The 13,398-nt window shown below is 16.9% G+C and overlaps 5 protein-coding genes across 5 annotated transcripts; 3 read left to right on the top strand and 2 right to left on the bottom strand.

Annotated features, from left to right (window-relative positions):
• Positions 1 to 821: 821 nt before the first annotated feature.
• On the top strand, positions 822 to 2,870 carry PGAL8A_00428200 (conserved Plasmodium protein, unknown function; the record flags this gene model as incomplete). Its single annotated transcript, XM_028673011.1, has 1 exon — positions 822 to 2,870. The coding sequence occupies one exon, from the start codon at positions 822 to 824 to the stop codon at positions 2,868 to 2,870; it is 2,049 nt and encodes a 682-aa protein (XP_028529506.1).
• Positions 2,871 to 3,228: 358 nt separating this feature from the next.
• Positions 3,229 to 4,098, bottom strand: PGAL8A_00428100 (conserved Plasmodium protein, unknown function; the record flags this gene model as incomplete). The annotated part of the gene is made up of 1 exon (XM_028673009.1): positions 3,229 to 4,098. One exon carries the CDS (start codon positions 4,096 to 4,098, stop codon positions 3,229 to 3,231), a length of 870 nt encoding a protein of 289 aa, XP_028529505.1.
• A 1,512-nt stretch (positions 4,099 to 5,610) lies between these two features.
• PGAL8A_00428000 (SUMO-conjugating enzyme UBC9, putative) lies at positions 5,611 to 6,388 on the top strand (the record flags this gene model as incomplete). The annotated part of the gene is made up of 4 exons (XM_028673008.1): positions 5,611 to 5,757; positions 5,859 to 5,979; positions 6,076 to 6,158; positions 6,260 to 6,388. The coding sequence occupies 4 exons, from the start codon at positions 5,611 to 5,613 to the stop codon at positions 6,386 to 6,388; spliced, it is 480 nt and encodes a 159-aa protein (XP_028529504.1).
• A 1,633-nt stretch (positions 6,389 to 8,021) lies between these two features.
• On the top strand, positions 8,022 to 9,611 carry PGAL8A_00427900 (type II NADH:ubiquinone oxidoreductase, putative; the record flags this gene model as incomplete). Its single annotated transcript, XM_028673007.1, has 1 exon — positions 8,022 to 9,611. One exon carries the CDS (start codon positions 8,022 to 8,024, stop codon positions 9,609 to 9,611), a length of 1,590 nt encoding a protein of 529 aa, XP_028529503.1.
• An 878-nt stretch (positions 9,612 to 10,489) lies between these two features.
• On the bottom strand, positions 10,490 to 12,958 carry PGAL8A_00427800 (BSD-domain protein, putative; the record flags this gene model as incomplete). Its single annotated transcript, XM_028673006.1, has 1 exon — positions 10,490 to 12,958. One exon carries the CDS (start codon positions 12,956 to 12,958, stop codon positions 10,490 to 10,492), a length of 2,469 nt encoding a protein of 822 aa, XP_028529502.1.
• Between the last annotated feature and the right edge of the window lie 440 nt (positions 12,959 to 13,398).

The following is a 13,398-nucleotide window of genomic DNA, read 5'->3' as shown; positions in this document are numbered from 1 at the left end:
TCCATATTTAAAACAAAAAAAAAAAAAAAAAAAAAAAATTATAGTATACATTGATATGCATTTGAATATATTTTTAATTATACGATTTTTGAAAGATGTTCTAATTTATAAAAAAGAATATATATCTAAATATTTTATAATGTAATTCATATATATGTTTCTATTTTTATTACTCTATAATTTTTTCTTATTTTAAGTTTGATTTAATATTTTTAAGGAATTTTATGTACATTCAAAAATTTCTGTATACTTATAATTACTAAAAAAATTAATTAATCATTTTTCTTTATTTCTATATTTATAAATATATTAAAACATTTCTATGTGTATATAAATATATAAAAACATTAATGAGTTTATTATAATATTTTATTTATCTATTTATACTCTAAGAATTTTTTATCCTTAAAATTTTTGAACCTAAAATGTATATATAAAAAGTGATTTTTAAAATAGAAATTTCAATAATTTTTTCTTTAAATTTTTTTTTTTTTAGTTATGTGTTTAAAAAAAAAAAAAAAAAAATTATATTAATTTTTATTAAAGAAAATTTATTTTCGAAAATATTTAACAGAAAAAATTGGGAAAAAAAATTATAATGTTATTTTGTAATAGTGAAGATGTATAACATATTAATAAAAAGAATTAAAATTCATTCAAATAAAATTTATTATGATCAAAGAATAGCGCAAATGTAATTAAAATAAGTTATTTTTAATTTTATTATTTTTTTTTTTTTAATATATTCCTTCAATAGTGTATAAAATTTCTTTTTTTTTTTAAATATGAAAGTATAAAAAAGTAAAAGTAGATATTTAATTATGTTAATATTTAAATATAAAGTAACTAAATTATTTGATAGAAGACTAAATAATATTTCTGTTTTTATAATAAAAAAAAAAAATGTATCTTATGACACTTTAGCTGGTATTCCATGGATGAGCCATAGTAGAATTACGAAGATTTTTGAGAGGGTTTCTGATGAAGGTCCATTTGATAAAATTACATGGGAGAAATTAAGCGAAAGAGCAAATAAAATTTATAATAGTTTTGACATAAAAGAAATTGGAAGAATATTATATGCTTATTCTAAAGTAAAATATAGAGATGCTAAAATAATTTACAAACTTACAGAAAAAATAAAAAACAAAGAAATACATAAAATTGACCTATTAGGTTGTGCTCATATCTGTCATGCATTAAATAACTTAAATTATTTTGATAGGAAATTATTTGAATTAATATTTTCTAAGATAATGAAATTAGAAATAAATAATAATTCTTTTCCTGTTATTATAACCCTAAATGCTTATACAAAACATTGTAATGATTATTTATTTCGAGAAATGTCATTAAAGTTGTTAATTTATTTTTTAGAAAATTTTCATAAATATAAAAATTCATGCTCACCTCAGGGTTTAGCTATGTTATTAAATTCATTTTCTCAAGTAGTAAAACCATCACCTGACTTTTTGAAAAATCAAAACGAACAATTGAAAAAAATATGTATAGATGAAAATAAAAAATTAGATTACACTTTTTTTAGAAAAAAAGGAAATATAATTAATATTATTCATGAAAATAAAAAAAATAACAGTGAAAATAATATAGAACAATGTTTACTTGATAATTCCGAAAATAAGAACTATGAAAATGATATAGATAATAAGCATAATGAATTATATCAGGATGAAATTAATGTTAGAATATTTGCTGAAAGAAATAAAGATAAAAATGATGAAAATAATTTTAATGATTATATAAATAATCATATATATAATGAAAGTAAAATTATTGAAAATGATACAGAAGAAAAAAGTGACAAATTTTTGGGAAAATCAATTGGAGAAAATTTTAAAAATATTCTAGATGTGGAAAATGTAAAAAAAAATGCAGAAACTATTAAAGATGATATATTGAAAGGCTTAAATATAGTAAAGGAATATGATGAAGAAATTATTATTAAAAATAATAAAGAATTATTAAACAAATTCTTCTTAATGTTATTATTACAAATAACAAAAAATATTAAAAAAATGAATACACAATCTTTATCATTAGTTATTAATTCATGTTCTAGAATTTCTTTTGAAGTACCCGATGAATTTTTAAAAATAATTAATGAAGAAACCAATGCGAAAATCCAATTTGCAACAATTAGACATTTATCTCTAATAATAAATGGATATATAAAATTAAATATTAAAAATCCAGTATTTTTATCAAATATTTTCACAGAAATTGAAAAAAAAGTACTTTCGTGTGATGAACAACAATTAAGTTTTATACTAAGTAGTATGGTTAAATTAAACAATAAAAATGAAAATTTAATAAAAAATTTAAATACTAAATTTATTTTAAATATAAGAAAAATGAATATTTCAACATTATGTAATATCTTATATTATTACACAAAATTAAATATTTGTAATGAAGACATATTTAACTTGTATCAAATATATTTAAAAAAACTGATTGATACTGCTAATTTGCATCATCTCTCTTTGTCGTCTTATATATTTTCTAAAAATAAAATTAACAATGAAATTATTTTTTTGATTTTAAATAAAGCAGTAGAAATATTAAATAACAAAATTACATATAATGAGAAAACTGTCAAAGATATTTTAATTTTGATTAATAGTTTTAGTGAATTAGATATATATTCAGAAATGTTAGCAAAACATTTATATTATATTATTTATATAAATGAAACGAAAATTGATGATTCTGATAAAAAATATAAATTAGAGAAATTGATAAACAATATTAAATGGTTAAATGAAGAAACTCAAAATAAAATTATAAATAAAAATATATATTTATCACCAAAAACATTGTCTTTATATAAAGATTATATTCAAAAATAAATAGAAATAACAAAAAAAAAAATTAATATATATGAATAATAAATCTTATTTTATTATATATATATATCAGTAAAATAGAATATGAATATATAATAATTATATATATCAGTAAAATAGAATATCAATATATAATAATTATATATATCAGTAAAATAGAATATCAATATATAATAATTATATATGTATATATATATATATATATATATAGTTATAAATTATTATATGATATTTTTATATTATAAATTTTAAAATATTCTCATATAAAAATAAAATTATAATAAATTTTTTAAGTTAAATAGAAATAATTAATATATTTCATAAATGTAGACTTTTTATCCTTATTCGAAATTTATTCATGTTAAAAAATAATATTACTACTTAATTCTTCTTCATATTTGTAGTTATATAATGGTGGTATTATTAAAAAAAAAAGAAGTTTTTGTATATTTGTATCAGATATATCAGGATATTCATCCTGCTTCCAATATGTTGCCTTTTTAATTAAGTTATATGTCTGTATTTTTTTGTCAACAAAATGAAATTCTTCAATTTTATTTTCGTTAGTTTCATTATTATGTAACATAGATAAATATGTTTTTGTTTTAAAAAAGGAATAAATAACACTATTACCAATAAATAATCTTCCCCTAAAATGAACTAATAATTTTTGAAAATTTTCCCTTCTTTGTTCAGAAAATTTTGAGTAACTTGATTCATTTTCTATTTCTTTTTTAATTTTAATTTTTTTATTTATATTTAAGCAGTTTTCATTATCTTCTAATTTTCGTTTATTTGAGTGAATACATTTATTAATATTTTCAACATTTAACGAATAAATATCATAATAATCATAATTATAAGCATACTTTGTTATTATGTCTTTCCCATCTTCACTTTTATATGGTATAAAGAAAATATCTGCATTTATTTTCCCATTTTTTTTTATATGAAAAGAGAAAATATTTGTTTCTAAATTAAAATTGATCTTTTCTTCATTTGTATATTTATCAATTATACTGTTTTCATCATTTCCTTTTTTTGTATATATATTTTCACTGCTTTCACTTTTAATATTTAATTCTTCCTTTTTATTTTCCTTATCGTTTTTAATTAAATGAGAAGTTATTATTTTTTCAATTGTTTCTGGTAATTTATCTTCTGTGTTTTTTAAAATATTGTTTAAGAGTTTTTCTTCTTCTTCAGTATCTTCACAGAAGAAAGAATTCATTTTTGATATTTAAAAATGTAGCTTTTTTTTTTTTTTTTTTTTTTTTTTTTTTTTTTTTCTTTTTTATTTATTTATATAACGACATATTAAAGTTGTAATACGTATATTTAGATATATACCATTATTCATTTATAATGTAAAATGATTAAATAATATTTAAAAGAATCCATTAATACGAACATACATTTATGTCTATTTTACTTTTAATTCAATTTTTTTTTTTTTTTTTATGAATTATATATTTTATATATGGTACATATAATTTTTTATATCCTTAGAGAATTTTTTAAAATATATTTATGTCTTTTTTATTATTTTTTATGCAATATATAAAAAAAGAACATACTAAAAAAAAAAAAAAAATAAAGAAATAAATATTTTTAAAAGAAAATATAGACATTAATGAATTTTTTTTTCACATATATGCCATAGAAAATAATGAAGTACCTGTGTAAATTTTATTTATTTCCTCTTTTAATAAATTATAAAATATATATATATATATATAATTTCCTTTTAATAAATAATATTTAAAGATTATTTAATTCAAAAAAAAAAAAAAAAAAAAAATTATATTTTGAAAAAAAGAATATAAACAATTTGGTATAATTTTTTTTTTTTAATATAGAAAAATTTCCCTTCTAAATAACAAAAAAACAAATAAAATAAAAAGGATAATATGAATTATTTCTTTTTTTCTAGGAGTTACTATTATTTTTATTTATTTTTTTTTTTTGCATTTTCTATGCAAAAAAATTTAGTTTCACGTCTTTATATCAAATTGTTTGTAATATTGTGTAAAATATGCTTCATTTTTTTTCTATTTATTTCGTTTATTCAAATTGTTACTTTCATTTTCATAAAATGCTTTAAGAAACTATATTAAAATTTAAAAAAAACATATGAAAAAAAAAAAAAAAAAATAGAAGAATGTACATAATTATAGATATTTACCAAAAAAAAAAAAAAATACTTATGTAATTTTTATCTATAAAAATTTTTATTTTTTCTATGGCCAATAATATTAATTTTCTTTATATATGAAATATCATATATTCTAATTGAATTTTTTTTTTTTCTTTTCAATTTGAATATTCTATTAAGAATAATTATATAAAACTATGTTTTAACTTTACTTCTATTATTATATGTATTCATTTTTATGAATAAATTTAAAATAGTATAAATATTGTATATTTTATAATCAAAATTTTTTGTTTTTTTTTTTTTTTTTTTTTTTTTTTTTTATAGTTATAAAAAATTATTTGATTTATAATTTTAAATAATAAAAAAGAAAAATCATATAATTGTTCAAAAGTAAATTTTAAAATTTGTTAAAAAGATTAAAAAAAAAAAAAAAAAAAAATTCAAATTATTAAAAAAAAAAAAAAATATATATATATATAAAAAGAAGAAAAATATTATTTTAAAAAAAAAAAAATAATAATAATAAAAAGAAAAGAAGTAATATATAAATATAAAGAGGGAAAAACAAGGTTTCTATGATAAGAAATGTCTATAGCTAAGAAAAGATTAGCTCAAGAAAGAGCAGAATGGAGAAAAGATCATCCTGCTGGTTTTTCAGCTAAATATAGTCCTATGAGTGATGGTAAGGGTTTAGATATAATGAAATGGATATGTAAAATACCAGGAAAAAAGGTATAAACATAATATAATTTTATATATATATATATATATATATATATATATATATATATATATATTTTCTTTTATATATATATTTTCTTTTATATATATAGGGAGGTTTATGGGAAGGAGGAGAATATCCTTTAACCATGGAATTTACAGAAGATTATCCAAGTAAACCACCTAAATGTAAATTTACTACTGTTCTTTTTCATCCTAATATATATCCATCTGGTAATAATAAAATAATTTCTTTCAATATACATTACATTTATTTTCCTATATTATTTTATTATTATTTTTTCTTTTTTTTTTTTTTTTTATTATTAGGCACAGTATGCTTATCTATATTAAATGAAGATGAAGACTGGAAACCATCAATAACAATTAAACAAATTCTTTTAGGAATTCAAGTAATTGTTTCATATTTTTATTTCTATCTTATTTTTTTTTTTTTTTTATAATAAAATAAAAATATATTGTAATAATCATAATTTTATTTTTATTTTTACAGGATTTATTAGATAACCCTAATCCCAATTCACCTGCACAAGCAGAACCTTTTCTTTTATATCAACAAGATAGAGAATCTTATGAAAAAAAAGTAAAAAAGCAAGCATTAGAATTTAGACCAAAAGACTAATATAATTAAAGGAATAAATAAAATAGAATTTAATAGAACCTGATAAAATAAAGAAACAGATAATAAAATAGATAATAATATAATTCAAGAAAAAATAATATATTATAATTAGACAGAACAAGGTAAATGCGACAAAAATTAATAAAATGTAACTACAATTTAAAAAATATCTTTAGGAAAAAATTAGTAAAAAATTAGTAAAAAATTATATTATTTGTTTTTATAGATAGTATATAAAAAATTTTATAAAAAAAGAAAAAAAAATGTATATCTTTAAATATATTTTTATTAACTTTTTAATTTTATAGTAATTATATGTTCATTCATATATATGTTATTTTGTATTATGTTTACAAGAAATATATATAATTTATTTTAATTTATTTTTTTTTTTTTTTATTGTTATTCTTATTTTTTTTACTTATATATATATATTCATTTTCATATATTCCCTTTTTCTTTTTTTTCATAAGTTTACGTTAAAAAAATAAAATCTATATAGATTTCACTTTTTATATTTTTTATTTTTATTTAAATGTGTTATTTTTTAAAAAAATATGGCAATATTATATTTTTTAAATTATGGTATCTTATTAAAGTGTATATATATATACTAATATATTTCTCGATTTTGTAAAGATAAATATACATATATATGTTTTACAAAAATACATATACTAAAAAAAAAAAAAAATAAAATAAAGAACCTAAAATTAAATAATTTTTAATTTTAATAAAAGATTTTAATAAATACATTTATATATTTTATGCTCTTTTTTTACTCTTTTTTTTTTTTTTTTTTATAATTATATCCTTCTTTGTTTTTTAATAAAAACTTTAAAAACATTTTTAAATGTAAAAAAAATATATTTAGAAGTGAAAAAATATTACTAAGTTATTTTAAATATTAAGTAAAAACTAAGTAGTCTTTTCTTTCTAATATATAGAAGAGTAGAAGAGAAACATTAATAATAATAATTTCCATATTTGAAGCAATATTAGTGAAAATTAAATATTTCAAAGTAAATCTTTTTAAAAATTATACAAAATTTTTTGTTACATTCATATTTATAAAAATTCTTATAAATCTATAGAATATATTAAAAGATAAAGTTATATATCTTTAATGTATCATATTTTTAAGAAAAGGGAATCATATATAATTTTCTTTTTTTTTTTTTTTTTTTTTTTTTTTTTTGGTTTTTCGTATAAAGCTCTTAGTTCTTTATTTTATCCTCCTTATTTTTATTTTATATTTTTTTTTTTTCTTTTTTATAATATTCCTTTTTAAAAAATTAAAAATATATTTTTTCTATTTTTGTCGGAATGTACACGATTTTTTTAAAGATAATCCTTAAAATTAATTTTTTGTATTTTATTATTTACAGTTATTAAAATGTTTTTCCATAGTTAAAAGGAATATATATTTTTTTTTTTTGTATTAATTTTTTTTTTATTAATTAACTTTAAAAAAATTCCTCATTTATATATATAAACTTAAATATATGTACTAAATTTGTTTTAAAAATATTTTGTAAAATTTAAAAAATATATATATTTTTTTTTTTTATTTTATTTATTTATATATTAATATTTTATTATTTTTTTTTTTTTTTTTTGTATATTTATAAAAATGTTAATAAAAAGTGGAAAAAATGGAATTAGTAATTTAATAAGAAAAATTAGAAATTTTCAAGAAAATAAATGGAATAATGAAATAAAAAAAATTAATAGTAAGAACAAAGAAAAAGTAGTAATTTTAGGTTCAGGATGGGGTGGTATGCATTTTCTAATAAATATTGACTTCAAAAAATATGATGTAACTTTAATTTCTCCAAGAAATTATTTTACCTTTACTCCGTTATTACCATGCTTATGTAGTGGAACACTAAGTATAAATGTATGTACAGAAAGTGTAAGAAATTTTTTAAAAAAAAATGGTTCTGTAGGTAATTACTTACAGTTAGAATGTACTGATATAATTTATAAAGATAATTATATAACTTGTAAAGATAATGACAATAATGAAATGAAGATAAATTATGATTATCTAATAATAGCTGTAGGTGCTAAAACTAATTCATTTAATATTAAAGGGGTAGATAAGTTCGCTTTTTATGTTAAAGATATAGATGATGTTTTGAAAATAAGAAGAAAGTTTTTTGAAAATTTAGAAAAAAGTACTTTACCAAATACAACAAATGAAGAAAAAAAAAATCTTCTTCATATAGTTATTGTAGGTGGAGGACCAACTGGAGTAGAAGTAGCAGGAGAATTTGCTGATTTTGTTAATAGAGAAGTTAAACAAAATTATGAGGATATTTTTAATTTTATATCTATTAGTATTATTGAAGGAGGGAAAAATTTACTTCCAACATTTACTCAAAATATATCTGATTTTACAAAGTATAATTTTCGAAATTTAAATATAAATGTACTTACCAATTATTATGTAACAGAGGTTAATGAAAATTATTTTTATATTCAATCGAGTATAGATAAAAGTGATAAAAAGAAATTTCCTTATGGAGTTCTTATTTGGGCTAGCGGATTAGCACAAACTACTCTTGTTAATAATTTATTAAAAAAAATACCTCAACAGGTTAATAACAAAATATTAAATGTGGATTCCCAGTTAAAAGTTATAGGAGTAGAATCTAATAATGTTTATGCAATTGGAGATTGTAAGAAAATATTTCCATTACAATTACAAAAATATACAAGTGAACTTATTGATTCCTTACATTGTTCAAAATTAACATCTGATACATTAAAATCAAAATCAGAGGAATTATCAGAGGTATTTCCTCAAGCAAGTAAATATAAATGGGATTATGATAAAAATAAAAAAGGAGAAATGAATGAACAAGAATTTCATGAATATTTATGTAAAATGGATGAAAACTATAAATCACCAGCACCTACAGCTCAAAATGCAAAACAAGAAGCATATTATTTGTCAAATGTATTTAACAACTTTCTAACAAGAGATAAAAAATTAACTGTACCATCTTTTATAGAAAAATGGAAAGGATCTTTAGCTTATATAGGGAATCATCAAGTAGTTGCACATCTTCCATTTTATGAAATTAAAGGTGGGTTTCTTTCATTTACCTTTTGGAAAGCTGTTTATATTCAATTGTTAATGACGTGGAAATCTAGAGCAACCTTTTTTTTTGATTGTATTAGAACAAAACTTTATGGTAGACCTTTCATTAAATAATAAAATACAAATTAAAAATTAAAAATTATATATGTCAAAAATTTTTCAATTTGATTTCATAATATATATATATATATATGTATTTCTAATATTATGTGAAAAAAAAATATTTTATGTATTCATTTTTTTTTTTTTTTTTTTATATTTGTATAAAGTCCTTTAAACCCAATTTTAACTTTTCTTATAAAACTATAAATTTAAATTTATAAAAACATAAAAATACACATATACATATATGTATATATATTATAGATTAAAAAATATATTAAATTATAGAATAATTGAATAGAACATTAAAAAAAGATACATAAAAATGAGAAAAGAAAAGAAAAAAATAAAATAAAATAAAATAAATTATCCAAACAAAATTTCAAAATAAGAAACTTAAATATAAATTAAAACAAAATTTGTAATAAAGGTTTTTTTTTTTTTTTTTTTTTGTTGTTGTATTTGTTTTTTCTTTATAATATTTATCAATTTTAGCGAATTCTATAGTGTTTCTATAAGTATATATATTATTTTTAGAATATAAAAAAATAATAGATAAAAATAAATAATGCAAATCTAAATTAATAATTTATGATATATTTTATTTAAAGAATACAAATGTTAAATTTTTACTTAAATATGTTAAAAATAAATCTATGTACATATATATATATATATATATAATATAATATAAAAAAAGAGAGAAAATTATAAAATTATATTAAAATATAAGTAATTATATAAAATTTAATGTTGATAAATAAATATTCATGTGTGTAATAAAATAGATGTAAATCATTATACTAATATGTTTTTATTTAATAAAATTTACAAATGAAATATAAAGAAATATTTTTTCTAATACATCTTTAAAATTTTAATAATGATTTTCACGCATTTAAAAGATCCTTTTCAAATTGCTCCAATTCTTCTGCATTAAATTTGTTTGAATAAAAATCAAATTCTAAATCATCTCCAAAATTTATTTCATCAATATTTATATCACTTGATTTCAAAAAGTTATCAGAGTCATTTTTTATTTTATTTGACGATAAATCTATTAAATTGTCTACATTAAAATTTATATTTTCTTTTGTTTCTTCAATATTTTTGAAGTGAGTGGAATTATTTAAAATATCAAAATAAGAATTTTCTTTGCTCATATTTTCACTACTTACTTTTTCACTATTAACATTCATATTATTCATTGTATTTATACTGTTAATTTCATTGAGAAAATTATATGATTGTGTAACCTCATTTTCTTTTAATTCAAAATTAGATTTATCATTTTTTATAATAATACAATCAGATTTCAAACTGTTTTCACTATTTTTAAAGTCCTTATATATTTTATTACAATCCATATTGCTGGGAAATATATTATTTTCTTTACATGTATCATCCAACATGTTCTTATATGAATCTATATAACAATTTTCATATTCTTTTTGTGTTTCTTTCTTTTCATTAAATCCATATTTTTTCGTTCCTATATTTACAGAATTATTATTATCAGAAGTAAGTACATTTTCTATTTCATTTTTTGTACTATTTTTATAATTATTTTTAGTTTTTTTATTTGGATCACTTTCAATTAGAATACTTTCATTTTTACAACTAACAAAATTTGAAGTATTGTTATTTTCTTCATTCGTAATATTTTCACTTGGGTTGTTCGAATTTTTATCATTACATTCAAAATTAGAATATATATTTCCTTTTTCTTCGTTTATGTTATTATTAGAAGAAAAAGATTCATACGAATTATTTTGATAATCATTTTCATATTCTTTTTTGTTCGATTGGTTAATTTCTTCTAACAATTTTAAATTATATTCAGATATATCTAAAGGTGAATATAATTTATCTTTCATCTCATTTAAACTAATGTTATTATCGTCTTTTCCTTTTTTATAAGTACTATCATTTTGTTCAGTATTTCCTTTTAATTTTTTTTCAGAAATTATATAATTTTCATTTAACGTATTACTTTTTATTTTATTAGAAGAAAATAAAATATCTTCTTTTTTATCATTGTAATCAGAATTATTCAAAAATTTTGAAAACTTATTAGATTTTTCACTTAAATTAAAATAAATATCATTATCCATATATATATTTAAACCATTTATTTTTGCATTTTTTACATATTCTTCTTCATTGACTGATGTAGATATAAATTTCTCTGAAATGATGTTATCTTCTTTTGCTTCCATTAGATTCGTTTCTAAATTATTTTTTGTTATAATATCAATATTATAATTTTTTTTATTAGAATGAGAATTACTTTGTGAATAATCTGATATATTTAAACTGTTTAAGTTGTTTATATTAATTTCATTATTTATTTTACAAGTATTATTTATATCATTTTCAATTTTTGGATGTTGTTTATTGATTTCATTTTCAAAATTAAAATGTTTTTCTTCCTTAATATTATTTGTATAATTTACTTCATTTAAGCTATTTAATTTATCTTCTATTTTAAAATCATTTTTATCCTCTGATTTATTTTTCGTATGTTCGCAATTCAAATTATTCAAGGTATTTTCATTTATTGAATGGTTATTTTTTTGATCCTCTAATTTATTTCCTATTCTACTTGATGTGTATTCAGATTCATAACTCATTAAAATATTTTTTTTATTTTCATATATTTCATCAGCAATTTCATTATATATTATATCTATATTAAAAAAATAAGATTTCCAAAAATCTATTTCAGACATATAAGAAGGAACTAAAAAACTTTTAGTAGTTATTAAATTTTCATCTTCTTGCATTATTTTTTCACTCTGTTCTTTTTTTTTTATCCAATTAAAATTATAATTTTCTAAAATATTAGTATTCAAAATTCTATTTCTGTCTAAATTTAATTTTAATATCTTTTCATATACTTCATTATTTAAATTATTATTTGGTAAATTAATAGGAAACCCTTCTTCATATTTCTTTCTATAAATTTTAGAAATCATAATATCTGCTTTTTTCCATGGTACAATTTTCGATAAATATAATTTCTTCTTATCTGAATCATCATTACTTAAATTATTTAACTTATCTTTATATATATCACCAACTATTTTTTTTATATTATTAAAACCATTTATAAATTTATTATTATAATATTGTAATTCACAAAAATCTTTATTTAGGTATTTATTATTTATTAAGTTTAATTTGTCATGTATGCTATCCTTTATTGTTTTATCTGATTCTCTCTCATTTAATTTACAACCTTTTTGTTTTCCATTATCTTTTGATATATTATTTATATTCAATTCTTGAAAAGTTGTATTCAAATCCTCTGCTTTTTTTTTTATTTGTTCACTTACTTCTTTCCATAAGGAATACATATTTATAAATAGAAATTTCTTCTCTCTTTTGTATAAAAAAAAAAAAAAAAAAAAAAAATTAAAAAAAAATGAATTATATATTGAATATTTAACAAAAAGATTAATTCTCTTTTTACTTTTAAAATTACTTACATAGAAAATAATTTTTCTTAATTATAATAAATATCTATAAAATCAATTAATACTATTTTTTCTAAATGACGTGTGTTAAAAAGGATATTCAATTATATTTATTTTTATATATATACTTTAAAATTTATTAAAATGATAAACAAATAAAAAGAAATAAAACAGTTTCATAAATGTTTTCAATTAATCTTCAAACTATAATAATATCCTCTTTCTTACATATATTTTAATATAAATTATTTTCACTATTTCAAAAAAAAAAAAAAAAAAAAAAAAAAAAAAAAAAAAAAAAAAAAAAAAAAAAAAAAAAA

This window comes from Plasmodium gallinaceum, assembly GCF_900005855.1.
Source record: "Plasmodium gallinaceum strain 8A genome assembly, contig: PGAL8A_v1_119, whole genome shotgun sequence".
NCBI lineage: Eukaryota > Apicomplexa > Aconoidasida > Haemosporida > Plasmodiidae > Plasmodium > Plasmodium gallinaceum.
Note: the sequence above shows the minus strand (reverse complement) of the source record. Positions and strands in the feature narration are given on the sequence as shown.